The 25,565-nt window shown below is 37.7% G+C and overlaps 1 protein-coding gene and 1 pseudogene across 9 annotated transcripts in view; one reads left to right on the top strand and one right to left on the bottom strand.

Annotated features, from left to right (window-relative positions):
• PIK3C2A (phosphatidylinositol-4-phosphate 3-kinase catalytic subunit type 2 alpha) overlaps window positions 1–25,565 on the bottom strand; it is a 105,053-nt gene that overhangs the window by 57,363 nt on the left and 22,125 nt on the right. For 8 of the 9 annotated variants that reach the window (XR_003434520.1, XR_003434519.1, XM_027115283.1 and 5 more), the window contains exon 2: window positions 16,713–17,852. Coding sequence is in view for 7 of the 9 variants with exons in the window: in XM_027115283.1 (XP_026971084.1) it covers window positions 16,713–17,786 (1,074 nt within the window). In the remaining 2 variants the exon portion in view is untranslated. Of the gene's footprint in view, window positions 1–13,987; window positions 14,142–16,712; window positions 17,853–25,565 lie in introns of those variants that run through there. The other variant, XM_027115287.1, reaches the window with a different exon arrangement.
• On the top strand, window positions 111–1,512 carry LOC113624958 (phosphatidylethanolamine-binding protein 1 pseudogene; annotated as a pseudogene).

Genomic DNA, 25,565 nt, shown 5'->3' with positions numbered 1-25,565 from the left:
ATTTCTATCTTTGTAAAAGTAATGCCAACTAAGTCTTTTTTTTTTTTTTAATTTTGGCCAGGCCGCATGTCATGTGGCATCTTAGCTCCCTGACCAGGGATTACCCTGCGCCCCCTGCATTGGAAGCGCAATCTTTAACCACTGGACTGCCAGGAAAGTCCCAAGCCTTATTTTAAAGTTCATTGGTTTTACTTGCTCAGAAGTAGAAATAGGCCTGGGAGTCTGGACTACTACCCTGCACCAAGTCCTCCCGCTGCTTTCCCTGCTGTCCGCCCCCCTTGGCTCCGTGATGCTCGTGGACCTCAACAAGCAGTCTGGGCCTTTGAGCCTGCAGGAAGTGGATGAGAGGCCGCAGCACCCACTGCAGGTCAAATACGGCGGGGCAGAGGTTGACGAGCTGGGTAAAGTGCTGACAACCACGCAGGTGAAGAACTGGCCCACCAGCATTGCATGGGATGGCCTTCATCCAGGTAAACTGTATATTTTGGTCTTGACAGACCCGGATGCTCCCAGCAGGAAGGACCCCAAATACAGGGAATGGCACCATTTCCTAGTGGTCAACATGAAGGGGAACGACATCAGCAGTGGCACAGTCCTCTCCGATTATGTGGGCTCTGGGCCTCCCAAGGGCACAGGCCTTCACTACTACATCTGGCTGGTTTATGAGCAGGACAGGCCACTGAAGTGTGATGAGCCCATTCTCAGCAACCGATCTGGAGACCACGGTGGCAGATTCAAGGTGGCGAATTTCTGCAAAAAGTATGAGCTCGGGGCTCCAGGGGCCGGCACATGTTACCAGGCCAAATGGGATGACTATGTGCCCAAACTCTACGAGCAGCTGTCTGGGAAGCAGAGGAAAGCCAGGAGATGGACATCGTCCCAGAGTTCCCAAGCAGTGTTTCAGTTTAGTGATGCATGTAGATTTCTTCTCTTCCCCCTGCCCTGAGGCCTGAGCAGTAAGATTTAGGTTTAGGGTGTCTTTTCCTTCTGCCTGTCCTCTATAATTCTAGGGGGTTTATGTTTTGATCAAATTTGAACTCCGTTTTGGTGGGGGATACTTTGGTACTAGGATGGGGTCATCAAAATGTTAATATAACAACCCAGACGTTAAAGAGGAAAAAAATTCTGGTAAAAAGACGAGGTCTGCAGTATTAGAACAGAGCATCAAAGAATCTTTAAGGGAGGTTGAAAAAACGAAAAGATTGATTGCCTCTGCCTTTGTGAGCCCGAGCCCAGGGCTGTGTGTGATGGCATCTTCTGGCATTTGTTTTCAGGGCCCTGTCTCTCACTAAGACAACCAGGGGCTGGCATGTCCACTAGCCCCCAACGTGATACATCTCAGGCTGGTTATTGGCTGTCAGTGTCCCGCTCTGGTTCCTTTAAAGAGCAATACTGGAAAAAGCAATAGGGAGAGAGTCACTTTGCTGTTAAAGCTTGGCCATCCAGATGAGCTGCGGGGCTGAGTGAGAGGTCATCAGAAATCCGAAAGTCTGTACGTGTTAAATTGATCACTCGTCGGTGTAAGAAAAGCTGGTCTGGAGTTGCTGAATGTTGTGTTAATTCTGCTACTTGCTTATAGTTGAATAAAAATAAAAACATGTGTAGATGGAAAAAAAAAGTAGAAATAGGCTGTACTTTGTATCAGTCAATAAGAATGGAACGCTAAAGACATTTCCATTCAAAATCTTCCAGAAATGAACACTTCAGAAAGTTAACAGCTGAATGAAATTAAAGGACTAGGCTCTGTTTTAAGAAAATGAAGATATCAAGTCCATTTGGGACTCCTCTAATAAACCAGGAATTCTATATATTCAACTTAGGTCTCAAATTCCAAGAAAGCATCTGGTTCTTTATATAAGAGAATGAGTTTTAGGAGTTAGTGGGCATTTTCTACGTTAATAAACTTGTACAAACACCCTGACATTCCTTCAAAAGTTAAGTTTATGTCTGATCAAAATTTGTGTGCAACATTTAGGAAGATAAATTCACTACCCAAGCACAGCCAAGCAGCAGAGTCCATTTAGAGGTGTTTTGACTTACTACGTAAAAATGCTTGATTTAGCACAAATTCCAAATGTAAATTTCCTTTAAAATTAAAATGGGAACATTCTCAATTAAAACTTGAGTGAATGAGAACATAGTGTATAAATTTCAAGAGTTGTAATGGATTTCCATAACCATGACAAACAAGAAGGTTTTGTCAGAAAATTAAACTGAAAATTCAGGACAACAACTCCTTTATTAATTTACTGCTTTTATAATGTGGCAGAGCCCCTTCTGCTAGAATGTGATATGTACATGGGGAAGTGGCCAGCCCTGAGTTCTAGAAAAATCGCTACTACAAATAACAGAGCTCATGGGAAAAACAGAGTTAAGGCAGACTACTCAAAAATCGGTGTAATCGGGCTTCCCTGGTGGTGCAGTGGTTGAGAGTCCACCTGCCGATTCAGGGGGCACGGGTTCGTGCCCTGGTCCAGGAAGATCCCACATGCCGCAGAGCGGCTAGGCCCGTGAGCCATGGCCACTGAGCCTGTGCGTCCGGAGCCTGTGCTCCGCAACAGGAGAGGCCACAACAGTGAGAGGCCCGCGTACCACAAAAAAAAAAAAAAAAAAAAAAAAAAAAAAAAGTGTAATCAAAGCCCTAACTAAAACAATAAGTCTTTACAGAAACACTAGTGCAGTTAAATCTCCACTTGAATTTGCACCTTGAATTATGGTCTTTGATCCTCTGAAGCCTCCTTAAACCCTGGAGCTCCTGCTTCCTAATTTGTTATATGGATTCTGAAGGGCATTTGCTTCTAGCGAAGACCAATTTCAATGAAGTTAAAAATATACCCCAGGATGTACACTTCTTCACCAAAGTTCTTAATGCAAACAGAAATGTCTTCTCAGCTTCTCTGTCTGCACTTACTGTTTCATCAGAATGCTTAACCCTGTGGAATGTGGAACTGTTCTTGTAGCCACCATTTTCACTTCTGCAGAACTTTCAGTGTTTTCCTAATATTTTCCTGCATTACTAAGATATTCCCTTTAACTATGAGAGTTTGTTCTAGATTGCTTTGAAATGTTGATATGCTGGGAAAGATTATTTTTGAACGAATGCTACCTCCCCATTATACTGACATCAATCCCATATTTACCAATTACAGAAGTTAATCTGTGTTACATAAACAAGTATCGTAGCAAATAGACCATACTACCTGAAAAATGGATTTTTATATTTCTAAAGAAATCCTCTGGTTTGCCACTCCAAGTTTGCCACAATCTAATCCAATAGTATTTCCCAGAACTTCCCAAGTGAATATTATGTCCAAGTTAGTTTGACTCATATCCTGTTCCTATGAAACACAAACTGAACTATCTTGCCTCTGAATCTGTTTGTCTTCAATGTCTTCCTCCTAACCTTCCCTCACAACACAAGTCAAAGATCTATTAATTTTTTAAGGCCCAATGGAATGCCACTTCATCTACAATGTCTTCTATGAATATTCAGTATGAAGAATTTCTTCCCTCCTAGAATTTCTAAGTACTTAGTCTGAACCAAACACCAGTATCATTACATCCTGTTTTATATTTGTCCTAATGTGAAAGCTCCTTGAAGACAAGAATCAAATTTAACTGAATTTCATATTTTTGTAAAACTTTATATCCAGTTCATAAGGAACCCAACCATTGGTTCAATTTGTTAAATGTTCTGCTCCCTCTAAAAACAAGTTAAAATTTACTTCCATAGAACCAATGAATTTGCCATAGCAATCATAAAACAATGAAAAAATATAAGGCACTATGTAGTTCCTTCAACTGTCTCCTAAAAAGAACAGCAGTAATTTTCATAATTAATATCTGATTCTATAAAATAAGTATTTTTCTAATTATTATTATTATTAAAAATAGTATCTAAATTACAGTGAGATACCACCTCACACTCACTAGGATAGCTACTATTAAAAACAAAAAACAGGGCTTCCCTGGTGGCGCAGTGGTTGAGAGTCCGCCTGCCGATGCAGGGGACACGGGTTCGTGCCCCGGTTCGGGAAGATCCCACATGCGGAGCGGCTGGGGCCGTGAGCCATGGCCGCTGAGCCTGCGCGTCCGGAGCCTGTGCTCCACAACGGGAGAGGCCACAACAGTGAGAGGCCCGCGTACCGCAAAAAAAAAAACACAAAAAAACAAAAAACAGGACTTCCCTGGTGGCGCAGTGGTTGGGAGTCCGCCTGCCGATGCAGGGGACATAGGTTCGTGCCCCGGAGCGGCTGGGCCTGTGGGCCATGGCCGCTAAGCCTGCGCGTCCGGAGCCTGTGCTCCACGGCGAGAGAGGCCACAATGGTGAGAGGCCCGCGTACCCCAAAAACAAACAAACAAACAAACAAACAAAAAAACAGAAAACAACAAATGTTGGCAAGGATGTGGAGACACTGGAACCCTTGGGCACTGTTGGTAGTAATGTAAAATGGTGTAGCCTCTGTGTAAAACGATGTGGTGGTTTCTCAAACAATTAAAAATAGAATTACCATATGACCCAGCAATTCTACTTCTGGGTCTATACCCAAAAGAATTGAAAGCAGGTATCAAAGAGATATTTTTACACCCATGTTCATAGCAGCATTATTCACAATAGCTAAAACATGGAAGCAATCCAAGTATAAACCAACAGATGAATGGAAAAGCAAGCAAACTGAGGTATACAGTGGAATATTATTCAGCCTTAAAAATAAAGAAAATTTTACAATATGCTACAATATGGATGAAACTTGAGGACATTATAAGTGTATAAGACTGTCACAAAATGACAAATATTATATGATTCCACTTATATGAGGTACTTAAGAGTATTCAAAATCATAAAGACAGAAAGAATGGTGGTTGCCAGGGGCCAGGGGGAGGGGAGAATGGAGAGTTACTACTTAATGGGTATAGAGTTTCAGTTTTACAAGATGAAAAGTTATGGGGATGGTTGGTGGTGATGGTTGCACAACAATGTGAATATATTTAATACCACTGAACTGTACACCTTAAAATGGTTAATCTGGTAATTTTGTTATATGTATTTTACCACACAAAAATATATCTAGCAATTACTGAGCATTTCTTACATGTAAGGTTCTGCTGTAAGAAATTTAGTCATGTATGTATGTGTGTGTGTGTGTATATATATATGTATGTATATATTATTTATTTCTCACAAAGCTCTAGTAGGTGGGTAACATTACTATTATCCCCATTTTACAGATTAAAAAATGAGGCACAGAGAAGTTAATGAGGCACATGAGGTCACATGACTAATATAATCAGAGTTAGGATTTCAACCCAGGCAACCTAACTTATTCACTATGCCATTCTAGTACCTCACAACAAAGTCTCCTGAAAAAAAAACCTTTAAAACACGAGAGAAAAACAGCATTGTGACCTTTGCAGGAGCAATGCTATAAAAAATTCGTATTTTTGTTGACCTAGTAACCATCTTTCCTTCTTTAACTCTGTTTTTCATGTTCCGCTTATTAATAGATTTTGAATCTCCTTAGTGGCATTTCTAGATGCTTTTTTTTTAAAATCAAAAAAGTATTTTTTACAGTGCCTTTCATGTATTAGGTCCTTCCTTTCAAGCAAGTTATAAGTTTCAATTGATGGTGACAGAAATAGATTATAATAACTAATTATCTAGTCATACATCAAGGTAATAATAGAATCTGGAAAATTAACACAAATGTTCTGCTCACAAAGTAAAAAACAGCTGGGCTGCCAATGATTTCATCTTTACATTAACATTAGCATTTTTTTTTTTTTCCCACTCTTTCTGGAACCAAAAACAATTTTTTTAAAAATTTCACACCTATTCCCTCAACTCTTGCTCCTGATCCCTTCCTCAAACTCCAAACAACTTAAGCATCAAATCATCTCTTTCCTCCACTGATCTTGCACAAACTTTTATGCAGCACTCCCGGCTTTCTATTACATACTGCAGTTATATGCACATACATTTTGTCTCCCCCTTCTAACCCGAGTTCTTTAAGGATGAGGTCTGTGAATGGTTAATATTTGTAGCCCACACATTTTGTCCTCAAATTTTTTTTTAATTTTTTTAAATAAGAGTCTTTCTTTTTTTTAAATATTTAAACATTTATTTAATACTTATTTAAGACCCAGCTTTGCCGGGTCTTAGTTGTGGCATGCAGGATGCTCATTATAGCACACGGGATCTTTTAGTTGCAGCATGTGGGCTTCTTAGTTGTGGCATGCGGACTTCTTAGTTGCAGCATACAAACTATTAGTTGCGGCATGTATTCAGGATCTAGTTCCCCAACCAGGGCCCCCTGCATTGAAAGTGCAGAATCTTACCCACTGGACCACCAGGGAAGTCCCCTCAAATATTTTTCAATGAATGAAAGAGGCAAATGATAATAAGAAAAAATCACTAATGTCATTATCCAATATATGAAACAAAGAGGTTTGTGGGGGAAGATACTGAGTTCTCTAGTAAATATTTTGGGTTTGGAAATCCATGGAGATGTTTGGTCATCATCTAGAAATACTCTATTACAAAATTCTATTCCAGAGCTAAAGACAAAGAACTGGGAATCATCCAATTTCTGCACTTTTCTACAGGGAAATTTCTCTCTGCTAATTGTTGTCAGCATCTATATGGATCACTGACAGAGCAATATCCCAACCAAACGGACTTTGGGTCCAAGTTCCATCAAAAGGAAAGTCTCTTCAGGAGGCTGAGGAATACCTAAGGGACTGCACCTACTGGACATCAAGCTGGGACATCTCTTTATACACATATGAATGGAGAGAGAGAGATTTATTATAAGAAATTGGCTCATGTGATTATAAAGGATGCCAAGTCTCAAGACCTGCAGTCAGCAAACAGGAGACCCAAGAGAGCTGATGTTATAGTTCTAAGTCTGAGTATGGCAGGCTCAAGACCCAGGAAAAGCCAATGTTTCAGTTTGAGTCCAAAGTCAGGGAAAAAACCCCAATGTTCCAACTCAAAGGCAGTCAAGTTGAAGGAATTCCCCTTTTTTGGTGGTAGGGTCAGCCCTTTTGTTCTATTCAAGCCTTCAACTGTTAGGGTGAGGCCCACCACTTTAGGGAGAGCAATCTGCCTTTACTCAGTCTACAAATTCAAATATTAATTTCATCCAGAAGCATCATTACAGACATACCCAGAATAATGTTTGACCAAATGTCAGAGCACCCCATAGCCCAGTCAAACTGACACATAAAATTAATCATCACTGCATCTCAACCATAGACAGCCAAGGAGTCTAGATCAGTAGCTTTCAAACTCTATCTCAGAGCCTCAAGAATAAAGCACTGACCGAGAGAGAACAGATATATTAAAAACAACCAAAAACAAAACCTTGGGGGAGTGCCTATATTTAGAAACTAGACAAGGAAAACGATTCAAAGATTACAGGAGGAAAACTAGGAAGTAGATTTAACTACGGCAATACAAGAGAAGTTTCAAGAAAGGAACATGGTCAATTGTTGCAAATGAAGCAATAAGGATGGACAGTGAGTATGGTCACTAGATTGGCAATTAGTATTCATACTACCAGAAACAAGTTTCTGCAATATAGTAGGAACAAGAGAGGATGTTGAGGGACTGGAAAAGCAGTAAGTACAAATTCCACTTTGAAGAATAATCGTAAAAAATACTTTGGGGAGACAGGAACAAGAAAAGAGGTGAAAGAGTTAAGTTTGAGAAAAGAGAAGGAATATCTCTTCCCTGCAAACCAGAAAGGAGAGGCAAATAAATCTGAGGTGGGCAAGTGCATACAAAGAATAACCATAACTTCACTATTTAAAAAAAAAAAAAAAAAAAGGTAACTGGAAGTCCTAGCCAGAGCAATCAGACAAGAAAAAGAAGAGGAATCCAAATTGGAAAGGAAGAAGTAAAATTGTCACTGTTTGCATATGACATATGATACAGAGAAAATCCTAAAGATGCCACCAAAAAACTGTTAGACCTAATAAATGAATTCAGTAGGATACAAAATTAATATATAGAAATCTGTTGTATTTCTATACACTAACAAGAACTGGCAGAAGGAGAAATTAAGAAAACAATCCCATTTACAGTTGTGTCAAAAATATTATAATAAAATACCTAGGAATAAATCTAACCAATACAGGTAAAAGAACTGTACTCGGGAAACTATAAGATACCGATGAAAGAAAGTGAAGATGACACAAGTGGAAATATATACTGTATTCATGGATTGGAAGAATTAATATTGTTAAAATGGCCATAATACCCAAAGCAATCTACAGATTCAATACAATCCTTAACAAAATACCAATGGCAGGACTTCCCTGGCAGTCCAGTGGTTAAGACTCTGCGCTTCCACTGCAGGTGGCACAGATTCGATCCCTGCTCAGGGAACTAAGATCCCGCATGCTGTGCAGCACAGTCAAAAAAAAAAAAAAAAACCAAAGGCATTCTTTACAGAACTAGAACAAACAATTCTAAAATGTGTGTGGAAACACAAAAGACCCCCCCAATAGTCAAAACAATCCTGAGAAAGAAGAACAAAACTGGAGGTATCATGCTCCCTGATTTCAAACTACCCTACAAAGCTACAGTAATCAAAACAGTATGGTACCAGCACAAAACCAGAAACATCAATTAATGGACCAGAACAGACAGCCCAGAAATAAACCCACACTTACGTGGTGAATTAACCTATGACAAAGGAGGCAAGAATATATAATGGGGAAAAGGATAGCCTCTTCAATAAATGGTGCTGGGAAAACTGGACAGCTACATGAAAAAGGATCAAACTGGACTTTCTCTCACCATATACACAATTAAATTCAAAATAAATTAAAGACTTAAATGTAAGACCTGAAACCATAAAACTTTTGGAACAAATCAGGCAGTATGCTCTTTGACATCAATCTTAGCAATATTTTTTTGAATATGTCTCCTTAGGCAAGGGAAACAAAAGCAAAAATAAATAAATGGTACTACACCAAACTAAAAAGCTTTTGTACAGCAAAGCAAACATCAACAAAATGAGCAGGTGGTCTACTGAACCGGAGAAGATATTTGTAAAGGATACAGCTGATAAGGGGTTAATATTCAAAATATACAAAGAACTCATACAACTCAATATCAAAAAAACAATTTGATTTAAAAAATGGCATTTTTCAAAAGAAGGTATAGTGGCCAACAGACACATGAAAAGATGCTTAACATCACTAACCAGCAGGGAAATGCAAATTAAAACCACAATGAAGTATCACCTCACACCTGTCAGAATGGCTATTGTCAAAGAGACAACAAATAACAAGTGCTGGTGAGGATGTGGAGAAAAGGGTACCCTAGTGCACTGCTGGTAGGATGTAAATTGATACAGCCACTATGGAAAACAGTATTTTTTTCTGCAAAAAATTAAAAATAGAACTACCATATGATCCAGCAATTCCACTTTTGGGTATTTTTGTGAAGAAAACGGAAACAGTAATTTGACAAGATACATGCACCCCTATGTTCACTGCAGCATTATTTACAACAGCCAAGATATGGAAGCAACCTAAGTGTCTACTGACAGATGAATGGATAAAGATGTGGTATATACATACAATGGAATATTACTCAACCATTAAAAAAAGAAAAGAAATCTCACCATTTGGGACAACATGGATGGACCTAGAGGTTATTATACTAACTGAAATAAGTCAGAGAAATACCGTATGATTTCATTTATATGTGAAACCTAAGAAGCAATACAAATGAATAAATATAACAAAACAGAAACAGGTTCACAGATATAAAGAACAGAGGGGAGGGACTTCCCTGGTAGTCCAGTGGGTAAGACTCCATGCTCCCAGTGCAGGGGGCCCAGGTTCGATCCCTGGTCGGGGAACTAGATCCTGCATGCATGCTGCAACTAACACTTCGTATGCCACAACTAAGAAGTCCACATGCCACAACTAAGTCCCAGCACAGCCTAAATAAATAAATCTTTTTTTAAAAAAAAGAAGAAGAAAAAGAACAGAGGGGAGGTCAGGGGCGGGGGTTGGGAGTGGGGGAATGAAACAGGTGAAGGAAATTAAGTGGTACAAACTTCCAATTACTAAATAAATGAGTCAGGAGGATAAATGTAAAGCATGAGGAATACTGTCAATAATATTGTAATAACTTTGCATAGTGACAAATGGTAACTAAACTTATCATGGTGATCATTTTGTAATGTATAGAAATGCCAAGTCACTAAATTATGTTGTGCACCTGGAACTAACAGTGTTGTAGGTCAATTATAATTCAATTTTTTAAAAAGGTAGTGAGGTCAAGGAGAGGTGGAAAGGGTAAATTAAGGGTTTAAGGAAAGTGATGCAGGTTTGCAATAATTCACAAAAACTTATCAGTGCATACTCTATAAAGCAGTTATAAGAATATGGGAGGGCCTTCCCTGGTGGCACAGTGGTTGAGAATCTGCCTGCTAATGCAGGGGACACGGGTTCGAGCCCTGGTCTGGGAGGATCCTCCCACATGCTGCAGAGCATTTAGGCCCGTGAGCCACAACTACTGAGCCCTGCGCGTCTGGAGCTTGTGCTCCGCAACTAGAGAGGCTGCGAAAGAGAGAGGCCCGCGCACCGCGATGAAGAGTGGCCCCCGCTTGCCGCAACTAGAGAAAGCCCTCGCACAGAAATGAAGACCCAACCCAGCCAAAAATTAATTAATTAAAAAAAAAATGAAACCATGTCCAAAAAAAAAAAGAATATGGGAAAGCTTTACACCTAAACAACTCCCAGGTTCATGCCATCTTACCCCAGAAATTAGATGGAACACCAAGTTTTCAATAAATGTATTTTAAGCATTAAATATAAACATATCAGCTGCTTTTCAGAACAAAGTTGGTTACTTCGTTACCAAAATTTTATAGAGACTTCAGTAATCTACTCAACTAATGTACTATATTCAGCTAGACAATGAAAAACCACATTTTATTCAACTTTACCTCTTCTTTAAAATTAACGTTAGACATTGTGCTAATGGGGATATACATGTTTATAGTGTTAATATAATCAACTTTTAGAAAAAGTCAATAGCCACAGAACTTTGCAAAACCATTTCTATGAAAATAATTTCATTCACTACTAAAATCTTTGGGATCTATTCAAAGTAGCTAAATTATAGCTATTAACTAAAAGTGTGTTTTAAACTTAAATTGCCAGAAGACAGTTTTAAGTACTATGCCTTTTCCTGGTTTTGAAAACAAAAATTTGAACTAAAGTATTTAGATTATTATGGACAAAAGACACTAGAAGGAAATAGGAAGTAAGACTGCTGAGTGAGAAGAAAAATACCCTTCAGAGTTTTTACCACAAAGCATAAAATTCTTACAGGAAATGAACACTTAAGTATGTAAAGTAATTATAAAGAATAGGCATTGCAATCTTATTTCCCAACAAAAAATATGAACCTCAGGGAAAAGTTTTTAAATAGAGATGAATGGTGTGTGAAAAATTAAAAGTTCCACGCCAATGTTTGTGTCACAGACTTCTTAAATCAGCCTATTATTAGTGTTCTGTTTACCTCCCCCTTTTGGTCTAAATCAAACCAAACTTTATCTTCTTGTACACAAACAAAATGATGAAATTTTAGTGTTAATAAAAGGGCTTAGAACTTTTCTTTGAAAATAAAAATCCTTTTATAGCATTTGTAACAAGTGCACACTAAACCTCTGATTAAAGACCTCCAATAACTATGCACTGACCACCTGAGAGGAACCATTACCAAATGGCTATTTATAAGTTCCTTTATTGATATTTAACTGTATATCTGCCTCTTTGAGTTTTATTCCCCATTGGTCCTTGTTCTACTTTTTGGGACAGTGAATTTTAAAACTAAGTTACTAAACTGAATTTCTCAATTCATAGAGAAAAATATAAACAACTAGGACTTGCGTAATTTTAAGCTTTCTATGAAAGGTTATTTTAACTTTTACACCTGCTACCACTTGTCTATTAAAATCTAGCACAGGGCTTCCCTGGTGGCACAGTGGTTAAGAATCCGCCTGCCAATGCAGGGGACACGGGTTCGAGCCCTGGTCCGGGAAGATCCCACATGCCACGGAGCAACTAAGCCCATGTGCCACAACTACTGAGCCTGCACTCTAGAGCCTGCGAGCCACAACTACTGAGCCTGCGTGCCTAGAGCTCATGCTCTGCAACAAAAGAAACCACCGCAATGAGAAGCCTGCGCACCACAATGAAGAGTAGCCCCCGCTAGCCGCAACCAGAGAAAGCCCGCGCACAGCAGCGAAGACCCAACGCAGCTAAAAATAAATAAATAAATTTATTAAAAAATAAAAAAAATAAAAGAGCAGAGTATAACAGAATGATCAACAACTACATACCTCCTCAGCCATGCCACAGTTAAACTCCTTTAAGGAGCCTAAGCCACCTCAATTCAGACACTGTGCCATTTAGTAAAGCTACTCATGTACACTGTAGTAATCTAGCTCCCGTCTCTGATTGATCAGCTGATCAAGTCATGTTATTTTTGCTTACCTGGCTTTGACTCATGTCTCTCGCAACCAATTTGATTACTCCTTGATCCTTCCCCCTGTACTTTAAACAAAATCTAAGAACATGTTTCTGCTAAAACTTGCCTAGAAGCCTAATTCCTAGAGTTTGAACAAGCAGTAATTCTCTGCAACTCCCATGTGATCTGATTTCCCAGATCTTGTTAGGGGAATTCTTTTCTTATCTTTAGGAAACTACCTATCCTCATCAGTCCTGCAAGATGATTTCTGAAAGTACCCCAAATAGGGAAAATATCAAGATGATACTGTGACAAATATTAAAAATGAGTAGGAAAAGATGTATGCAGAGAGACAATGAAAGGGATATAAATGAGTATCACAGCCCTGCCCCCACCAAAGGAAGGGGTGGAGAAAACATCGGTTGAACCAGAAGTGACCAGTCTAAACTATAGAGGGCAACAGGGAAAGGAAGCAAGTGTTTTGCAGCAAAAGCACTGGCAATCTATGCCACAGGTTTTAAGTTACAAAGAAACTGAAGAAGAAAATATTAATTGGAGATAAGTCACCCTCTGGATCTAAGTTTCTTCATTCATGAAATAAAGTTGGTTAGACTAGATAACTGTGGTTATCATCTTAAATATCTCTAAAATACGAGTTCATTTAACTAATTACAATACCATTATTACATGAAAAAATTAATAATTCCTTAACTTCTTCACATTTCAGTTTCTTCAACTGTGAAATAGGTATGGGTCACTCTGATCTCATAGGATTCTTAGGAACTCTCTATTGTCTCAGTGATTATTAAAAAAAAGAGTTCAGTTTGAACATTTACAGCACAGATAAAAAGCATGAAGCTCTTAGGTTCTGAGTCCAGTCTTGGATCATTGATAGCAAGTAATTCTGGTAGACCCAGAAACCTCAACTAGTTTAAGATGATAACCAGAGTTCACCTGGAATGGTAATTTCAGCTCATCTGGAATAATCTATTTCCCTTAGTGAATAAATGAATTTCCACTGCTGGGAAAGTTAGAATTAGAGATCCAGAGATAATGAAATAAACCAAAGTCATTTATAAATATTTTATTAAATTCAAGATAACCTATGTATTGTGGCTACAATGCATATATTGTAGAGGTGCAAATGCATACCCATGAAGGTGTGATGCAAGGAGCAGGAGTATTATTTGAAAGTGACCTGGATGCTCACTCTGGGTTGCCTGGACAATCAGGGGCTCTGCCTTCTACCAGTGGGAGGGCTGAGCCTAAACTCAGCTCCCTTTAGGACCAGGGGCTTCTTTTTCCCTGATAGCAGAGACTGCAACTTTCCCTAGCTCCTGAGATCTCCAGTTACTGGCAGCTGCCCTTCCCAAACTACTTCTGCTACCCCTAATCCAGACTACACAGTGTCAAACACCATGCCTTCATGCTAAATCCATAAAAAGGAGATCCACAGTTAGAGAGGGATCTCTCTATTGGAACACTGACCCAAATGTGAATCCGGCAGTAACCTGGCCTGAGCAAGATGGGAGGATCAGGGGGACCAGTGTCTTCCTTTAAAAAAAAAAAAAAAAAAAAAAATGAGGTAAAGTTCATAGAACATAAAAACTGCCATATTAACCATTTAAAAATGTACAATTTGTTGGCTCACAGTACATTCATAATGGTATGTGACCATCACCACTATGGTAAGAACACTGAAATGTTCTAATTCCAGAACACTTTCATCACCCCCCCCCAAAAAGATCCCTGTACCCATTAAGCAACCATTCCCCATTCCCTCTTTCCTCCAACCCCCCCAACAAACACTAATCTGCTTTCTTTCTCTATGGATTTGCCTTTTCTGGACATATCATATAAATTGAATCATACATGTTTTTTTGTGTCTGGCTTCTTTCACTTACAATGTTTTCAAGGTTCATCCATGTTGCAGCATATATCAGGGCTTCATTCCTTTGTATGGGTGAATAATATTCCATTGTACAGACATACCGCTTTTGCTTTTACCCATTCATCAGCTGATGGACATTTTGGGTTGTTTCACTTTTTGGCTATTATGAATAAAGCTATGAACAACCCAATTTTTAAAATGGGCAAATGACAAATAGACATTTCTTCGAAAAAGATACAGAAGTGGCCAATAATCATATGAAAAGATACTCAACACTACTAGTCAACAGAGAAATCAAAATCAAAATCACAATGAGATATCACTTCACATCCATCAGGATGGCTATAATCCAAAAAACTGTCAAATAACAAGTGTTGGCAAGCATGTGAAGAAATGGAACTCTCATACATTGCTGGGGGGAATGTAAAATGATGCAGCCACTATGGAAAAGAGTTTGCTGGTTCCTCAAAAAGCTAAGCACAGAATAACCAGCAGCTCCACTACTAGGTATAAGCCCCCCGCCCACACTTCCTGATTTGGCTTAAAGTTTTCCCTTCTCCTTTCAAATACTTTAGGAAATGACTGTTATTTGTAAATACAAAGACAAAAATCATGACAAGATGACATAGAATATTAAGAGTAAATAATATAACATTAGAATAAATATTTATGATTCCAATTTAAGCTGTGAAATTAACCTGTGACTTTTAAATTGAAAGGTGTTAAGAAATTCTGTTACTAAATTTGTAAACAGTACTGAAAAGCTTAAGAGACCTTAATAACAGGTATTTCTTAGTGGGGAGCGGTAGTCAAAATACATTTGGAAAACACTGCACTGGTTAAGATTTTTCTGGGTTCTGATTGTGTTATCCAAAGAAATCCTCATCCTTTTTTCTTAACCTTCTTAACATCTGCTTTTTTCTCCCAAGACATCTAAAATGGTTTTTAAGAATCAACAATTCAACATAAACCCATCCAAATCATGCAAAATTTGCTTATCCTCCCCTAAATGCTAGTTGAATCTCAGTGCCTAAACAGTAGCCAAATGCTGATCTAATTAGCTGAATGATATGATTCACATTAAGGTAAGAATGAGGCTTAAACATTCCTAGAATCCACAGATACCATAAGAGCAAAATACAAATCTTCAGTGGTATACTATCTATGGAAAGGAAAAGTCTAAACCCTGCTGCCTCTCTTCTAAGAGAAGACATCCTGTCCCAGGCACCCTTAACTAATTTTTCCAGACAGTAAGACTATATGAACTCAGCAACTATGCTATATAGACTACAGTTCTTTTCTTCACTTATATCAATACAGGTGTTTAAAGAGAGTCCTTTAAATGGCTTTTCTCCCATCTCTCTGGGGCCTTCCTTCCTTCCTTCCTTCCTCCCTCCCTCACTTCCTTCCTTCCCTCCTCCCTCCCTCTCTTTCTTCTACTCATTCATTCATTCATGGTTAAAAACAACAAAACAATATACATGAGAATTTCTATAACGGGGTTAAAAACCAAAATTCCTTATTAACCCTGAAAAATAAAGACAATAAGGAAAAGAAAGTAGGACCACATATAATGAATGGACAAGGAGAGACAGATAAAAATTATTTTTAATGCCTATGAGTGAAAGCCAGATCCTTGATTATAGGTTTTCAAAATCCACAATCCTAGAAAAGATAATATTAATAGTAAGCAATTTTTCAATCTACCTGGGACTTCCCTGGTGGCGCAGTGGTTAAGAATCTGCAGGGGACACGGGTTCAATCCCAGGTCTGGGAAGATCCCACATGCCGCAGAGCAACTATGCCCACAAGACACAACTACTGAACCCTCGTGCCGCAACTACTGAAGCCTGCACGCCCTAGAGCCTGCGCACCACAACTACTTAGCCCATGAGCCGCAACTACCGAAGCCCGTGCACTCTAGGGCCCACATGCCACAACTACTGAGCCCACACCCACACATTGCAACTACTGAAGCCTGCGTGCCTAGAGCCCATGCTCTGCAACAAGAGAAGCCATCACAATGAGAAGCCTGTGCACTGTGACAAAGAGTAGTCCCTGCTCACCGCAACTAGAGAAAGCCCACATGCAGCAACAAAGACCCACCACAGCCAAAATTTTTTTTTTAATTTTTAATTTAAAAAAATTTTTTTCAATTTGCCTAAACACATTTAATCCTTTTCCACACAATCTAACATTCACAGTATACTTAAGAAAACAAGATTCAACATAAAAAATATTTCTTTTACCAAATAAATTATGTACACAAATATGAATTCTCTGTTACACTAAGTTTGAGAAGTGAGTAAGAAAAGACTATACCTGAGATATTTGGCCCTGGACTTTTGTAGGCTGAGTTGTTCGAATATTTAAAGACTGGCTTCTTGTTACTGTTGCCCCAGAAAGAGATTTTCCATTCACCTTTCTTTCAAGGTGACAACTTGCTGGTGATCTCTCTTCAAGAAGAACAGCATCCCAAGGATCGTCTGCTAGCAAACCTGGTATATTTTTCTCTTCTTCATGGTCCAATACCTCTACACTGTCCACCTTAGGCTTACTTAGAGGATCCAAGTCTAACCAGTCAAACTTACTGATATCTTCAGACTTTGGAGACACCTGTAGATTGCTGATAGTAGCTTTTGAATTTGTTATCTCCAAATCAGTCCTTGCTTTTCCATTTTTTAAAAATTCTGATGTACTAGCTATTTTGTCAAACAGCTTTGCCATGTCAGGACTGACTACTGGACGATAGATAGGTAAGCTTCCTTGTGGATGAAAGGGTGTGGTGGGTGTCAAAGGATATGAAAAATATGGAGACTGCCCTGGAAGTCTTAAATATATAGGTTCTGTGGATGGAAAAGTAGGCATTCTTGGATTGAAGCCATTTTGGAATACAGTCTGTTTACTACTGTAAGTTGACTGGTAAACAGAAGGTAAAGAGTAACTGGAAGGCCCAGATAATCCAGGTGGCCACTGTCCTCTCTGAATAGCAGGTCTAAGATACAGCTGTGCTGAAAATGAAGGGCTCAGAACAGGAGTAACTGGCAATACAGGTGTTCTTCTAGTCTCGAAACTGTCATCCAGCAATAGTTTCTCAAGTTCAGCTTGGGTAAGCTTTTCTACATCAATATCTACTGCTCTTTTTTGGGTATCTGATTCAGGAAACACCATGAGATCATAATCCTGTTTGCTATAAACTTGTGCTTTTTGTCTGGTGCTGCTTGACCACTCACAGCCTCTCTGGTTATCGGTCACCCGTCTATCCTTTTGCAGTTTTGCTAAAGCCTCTGCTTCCATCTGTAATGCTTCTTCTTTGCCCACATCTTTTGTTCTTGTTGGTTCCAGATGTGAAGATGAACACTGCTTAAACCCATTGTTGTTGGATATCTGAGCCATGTCCACTTAAAAGACCAAACCTTCTCCAATCTATTTTTTTTCTTGTAGCTTCCAAAATAGCAAGACCTGCACGTAAAAATAAATATAACACTCGATTAGATTTTTAAAACACGAATTTGTTTTGTTTGTAATCTACCACATATGATTTAGGATTTAATGCCACTTACAAACATACCACGAAATGAAATGAAATAGGGAAAATCTTGGTGAAGGAACACTTTTAAAACACCTTATATACACTGTTGGGTTAAGAGACATGTTTAGACATACATGACTTTATCCCATTCCCTGACCTAACAGGAAAGCTAACACAGTAAATGAACTCAAGAAGCTGTCACTTCAGTTGTCACACTGGCTGCCATTAACCAGTTGCACTTCTGGCAGAATTCTCGGCATAAAATGGCTTAAGTGCTAGTCACAAATTTTCAAGAGTTCAGACACAGTTTACTGTTATGCAAATAGCAAGTCAAAATGGTTTCAATCTTTTACTATTTGTAAAATTGCTCAAAAGCCAATTAGCAATAAAAGTATTCAACACCTAGTAAATAAAATCAAGTAACTATTATTTTATCAAATCATCGTATAAAAAATTTAGGGCTTATAATATTCTAGAAATTTTAAAAATGTATACTGTAACATAGATTAGAATAATATGATAAGTGTTAAGGCTATAAGAAACTGTAATACTGCACTCAAAGGTTAAATTATGGCTGAATCTGTCACATAGTTCTGATCACACTTCTAATTATCTGCAGTTAAATCAATAGTTATGATACTAAAATTTCTCCTTTTCCAATTGCTAAAGTATCTATTCATAAACTAGAAGATAGTTTAGTAAACTTTCTCATGATCAGTTAATAAACATTTATAGTCCTCTATTTAAAATAAACACTTAATTCAGATCAAGACTACCCTATGAAGCAAAATGACCAATTAAAGGGTTAGTTATCTACTGTGCAACAGAGGGCATATTTCCTACTTCTAATCAATAAGATACAGGGATTAAATGTGGGTTCTGGAGTCATATCACCTTTATTTATGATGCTGTAAGGCCTTGGGCAAGTGATAACTTTTCCACATGCCTAGTTTCCTAACTTTTAAAATATGAGAAAGTATCTATTTCCCAAATTACAAAGAATTAAAAATGAAACAATGCAACTAAAAGTGTCTATCATAGGCCTTAAGCATAAGCATTAAATAAATGGCATCTACTGTTAATCTGATCTGATTTGAGATACACCTAGTTTGAATATAAAGCAAGAGAGCTCCTGTTTACATCCTTTTTCTAGTACAGTGCTTATCTACAATATGTGCTCAATAAATGCTTAATGAAAGTATGTAGGGAAATTCCAAAGTGAATTCAAATTAATGTAACACAAATGAAAATCCTAAGTGTTGAGGTATACTAAATGAAAAAGTTATTAGTGATGACATGAAGAAAGGCAGTCAAGAAAGACATCATCTGCAATTCTTTTATACAACTACAGTTGAGTTTCTGAGGCATTTCACTGAAAAGCTATTCCAAATTTTTCCCTTCCCTGGCAGGCTGCAAAACTAGGTATGATGTACACTTAAAGTCTGTACACGTCACTGTATATAAATGTTTTGTGAAAAGAAAAAACTGAATACTGACTTGCTAAATATGCATGAAGTACTTAGAGAAAAGTACTAACATCTACAATTTATTTTGAAATGCATCAAAAATAAGATAAATTGATAGAGGGATGATACATGGATAAATAATGATAAAGCAAGTATAGGAAAATGTTAATAGTAGAATCTAGGTGGTAGATATGTGGGTATTCACTTTGAAATTCTTTCAGCTTGGCCTCATGATTGAAAGTTTTCACAATAAAATGTTGGGTGGGGGGGAATGGGTACAAATTCTTCCCATTCCCGTATATACAGCCGCTCTGCAATGCAACTTTGTTGTTCCTCCCATAAAAAGGTGGGGTCTATTTCTCTACTTGATCTCAGTCGGCCTTGTGACTTGCTTTGACCAACAGAATGTGAAAGAATTGACGTTGTGAGAGTTCTAAGCCTATCATAAGAAGCCCAACTGCTTCAGCTCTTCCTTACCTGAGTGCAGCCACTGCCATGTAAATGCTCACATAGGATGAGAGAGCACAAAGAGAAAGAGATCCAGCCAACAGCCAGCATCAACCACCAAGCATGTGAGTGCAGACACCATCTTAGACCATCTGTCCACAGTTGAGATGACCACAGCCACCTGAGTGACCCAAGGCAAGACCAGCAGAAGAAACCACCCAGCTTGAGTTCAAGTCAAACTGCTAACCCACAAAATCATTTTGGAATGGGTAGATAACATACACCTTTTCTTCTTACTTTTAGAAAACAAAACTGAAGTCACTTATATATTTAATAGAAAATTTCTGTTTTAACCTCCACAGCTACCACTACTACCTTCCTTCACACATCCTCAGAGAATGAACAGCCCCTTTTCCTTTCTAAGGATGCCTCCTCCACTTATATCCTTAATCCTATTGAATTCCCCTTCTTTATCAATGACTGCCTCCTTTGTATTATCAATCTCTCCTTTACTTGCTTCTGCTCCTCTACCACAAAAATGCTCAAGTTTTCTCCATACTGAGGATAAAAAATCTAACATTCCCCTTTAGACTCCAGTAGCTTTCAATTTAATTTTCTCCTTTCACTGCCAAACTTCTTGAATGAGTGACCCAGAAAGTCCTTTCTTTACTTACTCTGCCTTAGAAAAATTCTACTTGTCCTTTAGGGCCCAATTCAAAATACAGTCTCCTGTCTGAGGCTTTACTTAAGCAGCTCCTACCAGAATTTATCTTTTGAGCTCAACTAAAAATTTTTATCTTTACTTTGTATGCTGTTTTTGCATGCTCAGCATCCTTTCTTCTGGTAGTAGAATCTATAACTTTTGGACACCACTTATCTTTCTTTTGTTTCATCTACTTTGAATTAAGCTGGACTATCCTTACTCCCGCTCAACCCTACCCCAACTCCAGAAGATCCAAGTCTGGCCAGAGCTAACTACAGAATTTCTGGAACTATTTGGAAAAGAAGCTTATCACTGAGGTTGCTAAGCTGATAGGATGTAAGGCTGGAGCTGTTTTGGCCATCTTTGCCACCGCTTGAGGAGATATTACCTGAGAATGAACCCAAGCCAGAAGAAAGCTGAGCTAAGATAAATTAGATAAATTCTAGCTATTACATTAAACATCTGGATCCAACCCATGTCTAAGGCCAGTCTTTTCATTTATGTAAGCCAATAAATCCCTCTCCTTGCGTAAGCCCGTTTAAAATTACTTTTTTCCATGATAACCAAAAGTATTTTGATTAACACAGAAATCTCTACCCAGACAGACTAAAATAAGCTTCTTAAGCAGGGAAGCCTAGTTTGTTCATTTTTTTTTTCCCCACTACATTTAAAAGCACCTTGCTTAATAAACATGGAACTTAATTTAATTAACATGTGTTTTAACAGGAGGGAATGAAGGCTATTGGAGTCTTGGAGAAGGGATTTCAGGTGGCACAAGTGTATGGATATATGACAAGAGAAATGAGTCATTTCATTTGTGGTGTTTTTATACAATTGGTGATATTTTTATACATCACCAATACATTTGCTTGCTCTATCCCTAGCTCCAACTCAAAGTAGTATATGCTAAAGTAAATACAACTCTAAGTAGCCAGTAACAGCTGTCTGTTAGCAGCTAAATACCATATTTTAAAGTTTTGGGCCTTAAAAAAATACCGTATTTTAGTTTCCCAAAAGATTATTATGCATATATACTCAGATAATAATAAAGGACTTAAACGGTTGTCCAAAAGTAACCTTGTGCCTCAGCTATTTTTCTAAGGCTGCTGCACTGACATGCTCCATTAATTTTTTGAAAATAAAACTTCACTTGATGACAAACATTTAGCAGGAAATAACTTCCAACATGCTCATTCAAAATGAAATGTTCCATGCTAATGTTCACCCAATTCAAGCAGGGAAAGACAATATAACTTGTTTTTGAATGATGATTGTATACCATCTGCCAAAAATTTCCCAACATAAAGTAACTCAGTGCAGATCACAAGGCTGTAGCTGCTTTAAAATTCTTCAAAAGAGGTCAATTAAACTATTCAGTTAAACTTTTGGATACCATTTGCAGACCCAAGTGAATTAATTTAAAAGCTCTTGGCTTCTTCTAACATTCATTTACAATTTAAATTTAAATCTCAGACAAAAATAAAACAAGTCAGTCCTGCTACCCATCTAAATGCTTTCTGATCTTAAAATTCAAGAACCTAAGAAAATGGAAAAACAATTATTTGAGTTCAACAATATTCTCCTTTAAAATGAAAATGAATCTCAAAGAAAAATAAATTATGGTACCTCCATGGATTGAATATTATGCCACTACTAAAAATAAAATTATGAAGACTGCAGTTAAATGTTTGTTAAAACTCTAGAAAATATCTACAGCTATCTATACATAGACCTGTGTTTGGAGATATATAGATACTATATGCCAAAAATTGCATATATTTTGCAAAAATTTGCAAAAATTGCATATATTTTCAAAAATTGCAAAATATTTTAACTAATTTAATCCTCACAAATTCTATTAAGTAGCTACTATTATTATCCCTAGTATACAAACATATAATCTGCCCAAGCTCATAGCAGCTAGCAAGTGGTGAAATTAGGACCCAAATCCAGGCAGTGCTAATTCACTACAATATATTTTTATGTTAACAGTTATGTGGAATCAATAAGTGTCTAGACACATCTTATCCTTTATAAATACCAACTTTCTTCCTCAATCCTAGGGTTATTTCTGTCTGCATTAATAAATTTTCTTTTAATTCTATCATGAAGTAGTTAATACTGCTATTTAGCTATAATATGTATCAATTTATCAGTTAATTATCACCAGATGACTAGCAAATTTAAAATTTCATTGCAGGCATGAATTCTTATTTTATTGCATCAATGACTAGAGAACTTAAGACACCATTTCTTTTATCAGAGAAACTAAACTCTGAAACAGACTGAAAGAACTCATTTATTAATAATTCAACTAAAACTGAAAAATCACGTGGTTGAGTTTAGAATAAACTAGTGGTGGGACTTCCCTGGTGGTCCAGTGGTTAAGAATCCACCTTCCAGTGCAGGGGACGAGGGTTCGATACCTGGTCGAGGAAATAAGATCCCACATGCCGCGGAGCAACTAAGCCTGCGTGCTCTAAAGCCCGCTTGCCACAGCTAGAGAGCCCGCATGCCTCAACTACTGAGCCCATGCACCACAACTAGAGAGCCCATGCACTGCAACTACTGAGCCCACATGCCACAATGAAAGATCCTGAATGCCGCGACGAAGATCTCATGTGCTGCAACTAAGACCCAACACAGCCAAATAAATACCTAAAAAAACAAACAAACAAGAAGTGGGAGAAAATTATCTTGAAAACTAGGAGGGAGAGAGGTGGCAACAGAAAAGTAAAAATAGGAGAGAGGGGCTCCATCTGTGCTTAAAAACAAACAGACAGACAAACTGCATTAGAAAAGCATATTCTATCTCTAATTGATTCATGGAGGGGGAAAGAACTCACATGACCAAAATAATAATAATAATAATAATCAAGTACATTGTTATTAGACACTATACAAATCTGTCAAAAAGACAAAAAAGAAGAATGTCCAGGTTTTGGATGAGATAAGGTTAGAGTAGCATTGTTCAACAGAAATAGAATGCAAGTCACATAGAAATTTAAATTTTTTTATAGCTACATTAATAGAAACAGATGAAATTAATTTTAATAATAAACTTTGTTTAATCCAATATATCCAAAATATTATAAAGAGGTAATCAATGTAAAAAAATGAATGGGATACTGTACTTTCACTTTTTTATACTAAGTCTTCAAAATCTGGTATATATTTTACACTAACCACATTTCAACTTAGACTAGCCACACACCAAGTGCTCAACACAAAGGTGGCTAGTGGACAACACAAGGTTAGACTTTATGAGGAAAGAAACAAAAAGCACGGTGAACAAGCATCATTACTTTCTGGATGGTAAGGAAAAGTTTATTTTACCAAAAGTTGCCCCTTCCCTCAAGTCAATAACATATCTCAATTGCCCATTAGTTATCTTTCAGGAGAAGAAAATTTTTATTTCTTTATGCCCCATAGATAACACACAACCTTTTAACAAAGGCCTTATCATCCCTTGTAACTTTTGTATTTTTAAAGTACATAATTTCCAATTAATCTTTTTAAAACATTTATTTATTTGGCTGTGCCAGGTCTTAGCTGCACCAGGTCTTAGCTGCACCATGCAGGATCTTCGTTGCAGCAGGCGGGATCTTCAGTTGTGGCATGCGGGATCTTTTAGTTGTTGCACACGGGATCTTTAGTTGTGGCATGCAAACTCTTAATTGTGGCATGCGGGATCTAGTTCCCTGACCAAGGATTGAACCCGGGGCCCCTTGCATTGGGAATGCAGAGTCTTAGCCACTGGACCACCAGGGAAGTCCCTCCAATTAATCTTTTTACAATTAGAAAACTGTTAACATTTCATAGAGAAATGTTTCACAATCGACCACACAGGATAAATTACAAAGAGATTAAATATTTAACTGTTAAAAAAAGAATCATAAAACCAAAGAAACAGAGAATTCCTACATAACACCAGCATAAAAAAGGCTGCTGTAATGTGATTCAAAAACCTAGAAGCCATAAGAGAATTCAAGTACATAAACATTTTAAAAAATAGCTTTTGTTTGGCAAACAAGCACCACTGAATTTATTCATTTCCTCAGTAAATATTCATTGGGTGTATATTATGAATCAGGCACTGTTCTAGGTGCTGAAAAGTAAAATAAAAATAACTTGACTATTAAAAATGTCAATGAAAAAACAAACTGGGGAAAAACATTTGCTACTCATATCACAGAGAAAGAACTTATTTTAGTAATATATAACATAAAGCCCATAAAGGAAAACAACCCTATGGAAAGATGGACAAAGAGTTTGAATAAGCAATTCACAAAAGAGTAAAGACACTTACCTTTACTCATGTTGAGGCAATAGCAATTTAAAAGTTATACTAAACCTAATTTTATACTAAACTGATAATAAACACACAGATAAAGGAAAAAAATATTCATCATACCAAAATTTGCTGGATACATGCAACAGTAGATAAAGGAAAATTTAGAGTTTTAAATGATGCTAGAAAACTGGAAAGGTTGAAAACTTAATGAACTAAGCATCCATCTCATGAAAGTAGAAAAGTAACACCAAAATAAAAGTAGAAAGGGAATAAAGACCACAGAAGAAATTAAGTGGCATAAAAAATATACAAAAAATATATAAATATACAACAGAGGGATTCCCTGGCAGTCCAGTGGTTAGGACTCCAAGCTTCCACTGCAGGAGGCCCCAAGTTTGGGGAACTAAGATTCTGTAAGCCATGTGGTGCAGCAAAAAAAAAAAAACAAACAAACAACAACCCCAAAGCAAAGCAAAACAAAACAAAACAAAACACCAAAAATATACAACAGAGAAGATCAACAAAACTGAAAGTTGGTTCTTTTGAAAACACTAAGAAGATATCTTGTGATGCTGATCAAGAAGAAAATAAGACAGGAATAAACAATATCAAGGGACTTCCCTGGTGTCACAATGGTTAAGAATCCACCTGCCAATGCAGGCGAAACAGGTTCGAGCCCTGGTCCAGGAAGATCCCACATGCCACAGAGCAACTAAGCCCCTGTGCCACAACT

This window comes from Aethalodelphis obliquidens, unplaced genomic scaffold (assembly GCF_003676395.1).
Source record: "Aethalodelphis obliquidens isolate GAN/ISIS:26980383/991018 unplaced genomic scaffold, ASM367639v1 scaffold14, whole genome shotgun sequence".
NCBI lineage: Eukaryota > Metazoa > Chordata > Mammalia > Artiodactyla > Delphinidae > Aethalodelphis > Aethalodelphis obliquidens.
Note: the sequence above shows the minus strand (reverse complement) of the source record. Positions and strands in the feature narration are given on the sequence as shown.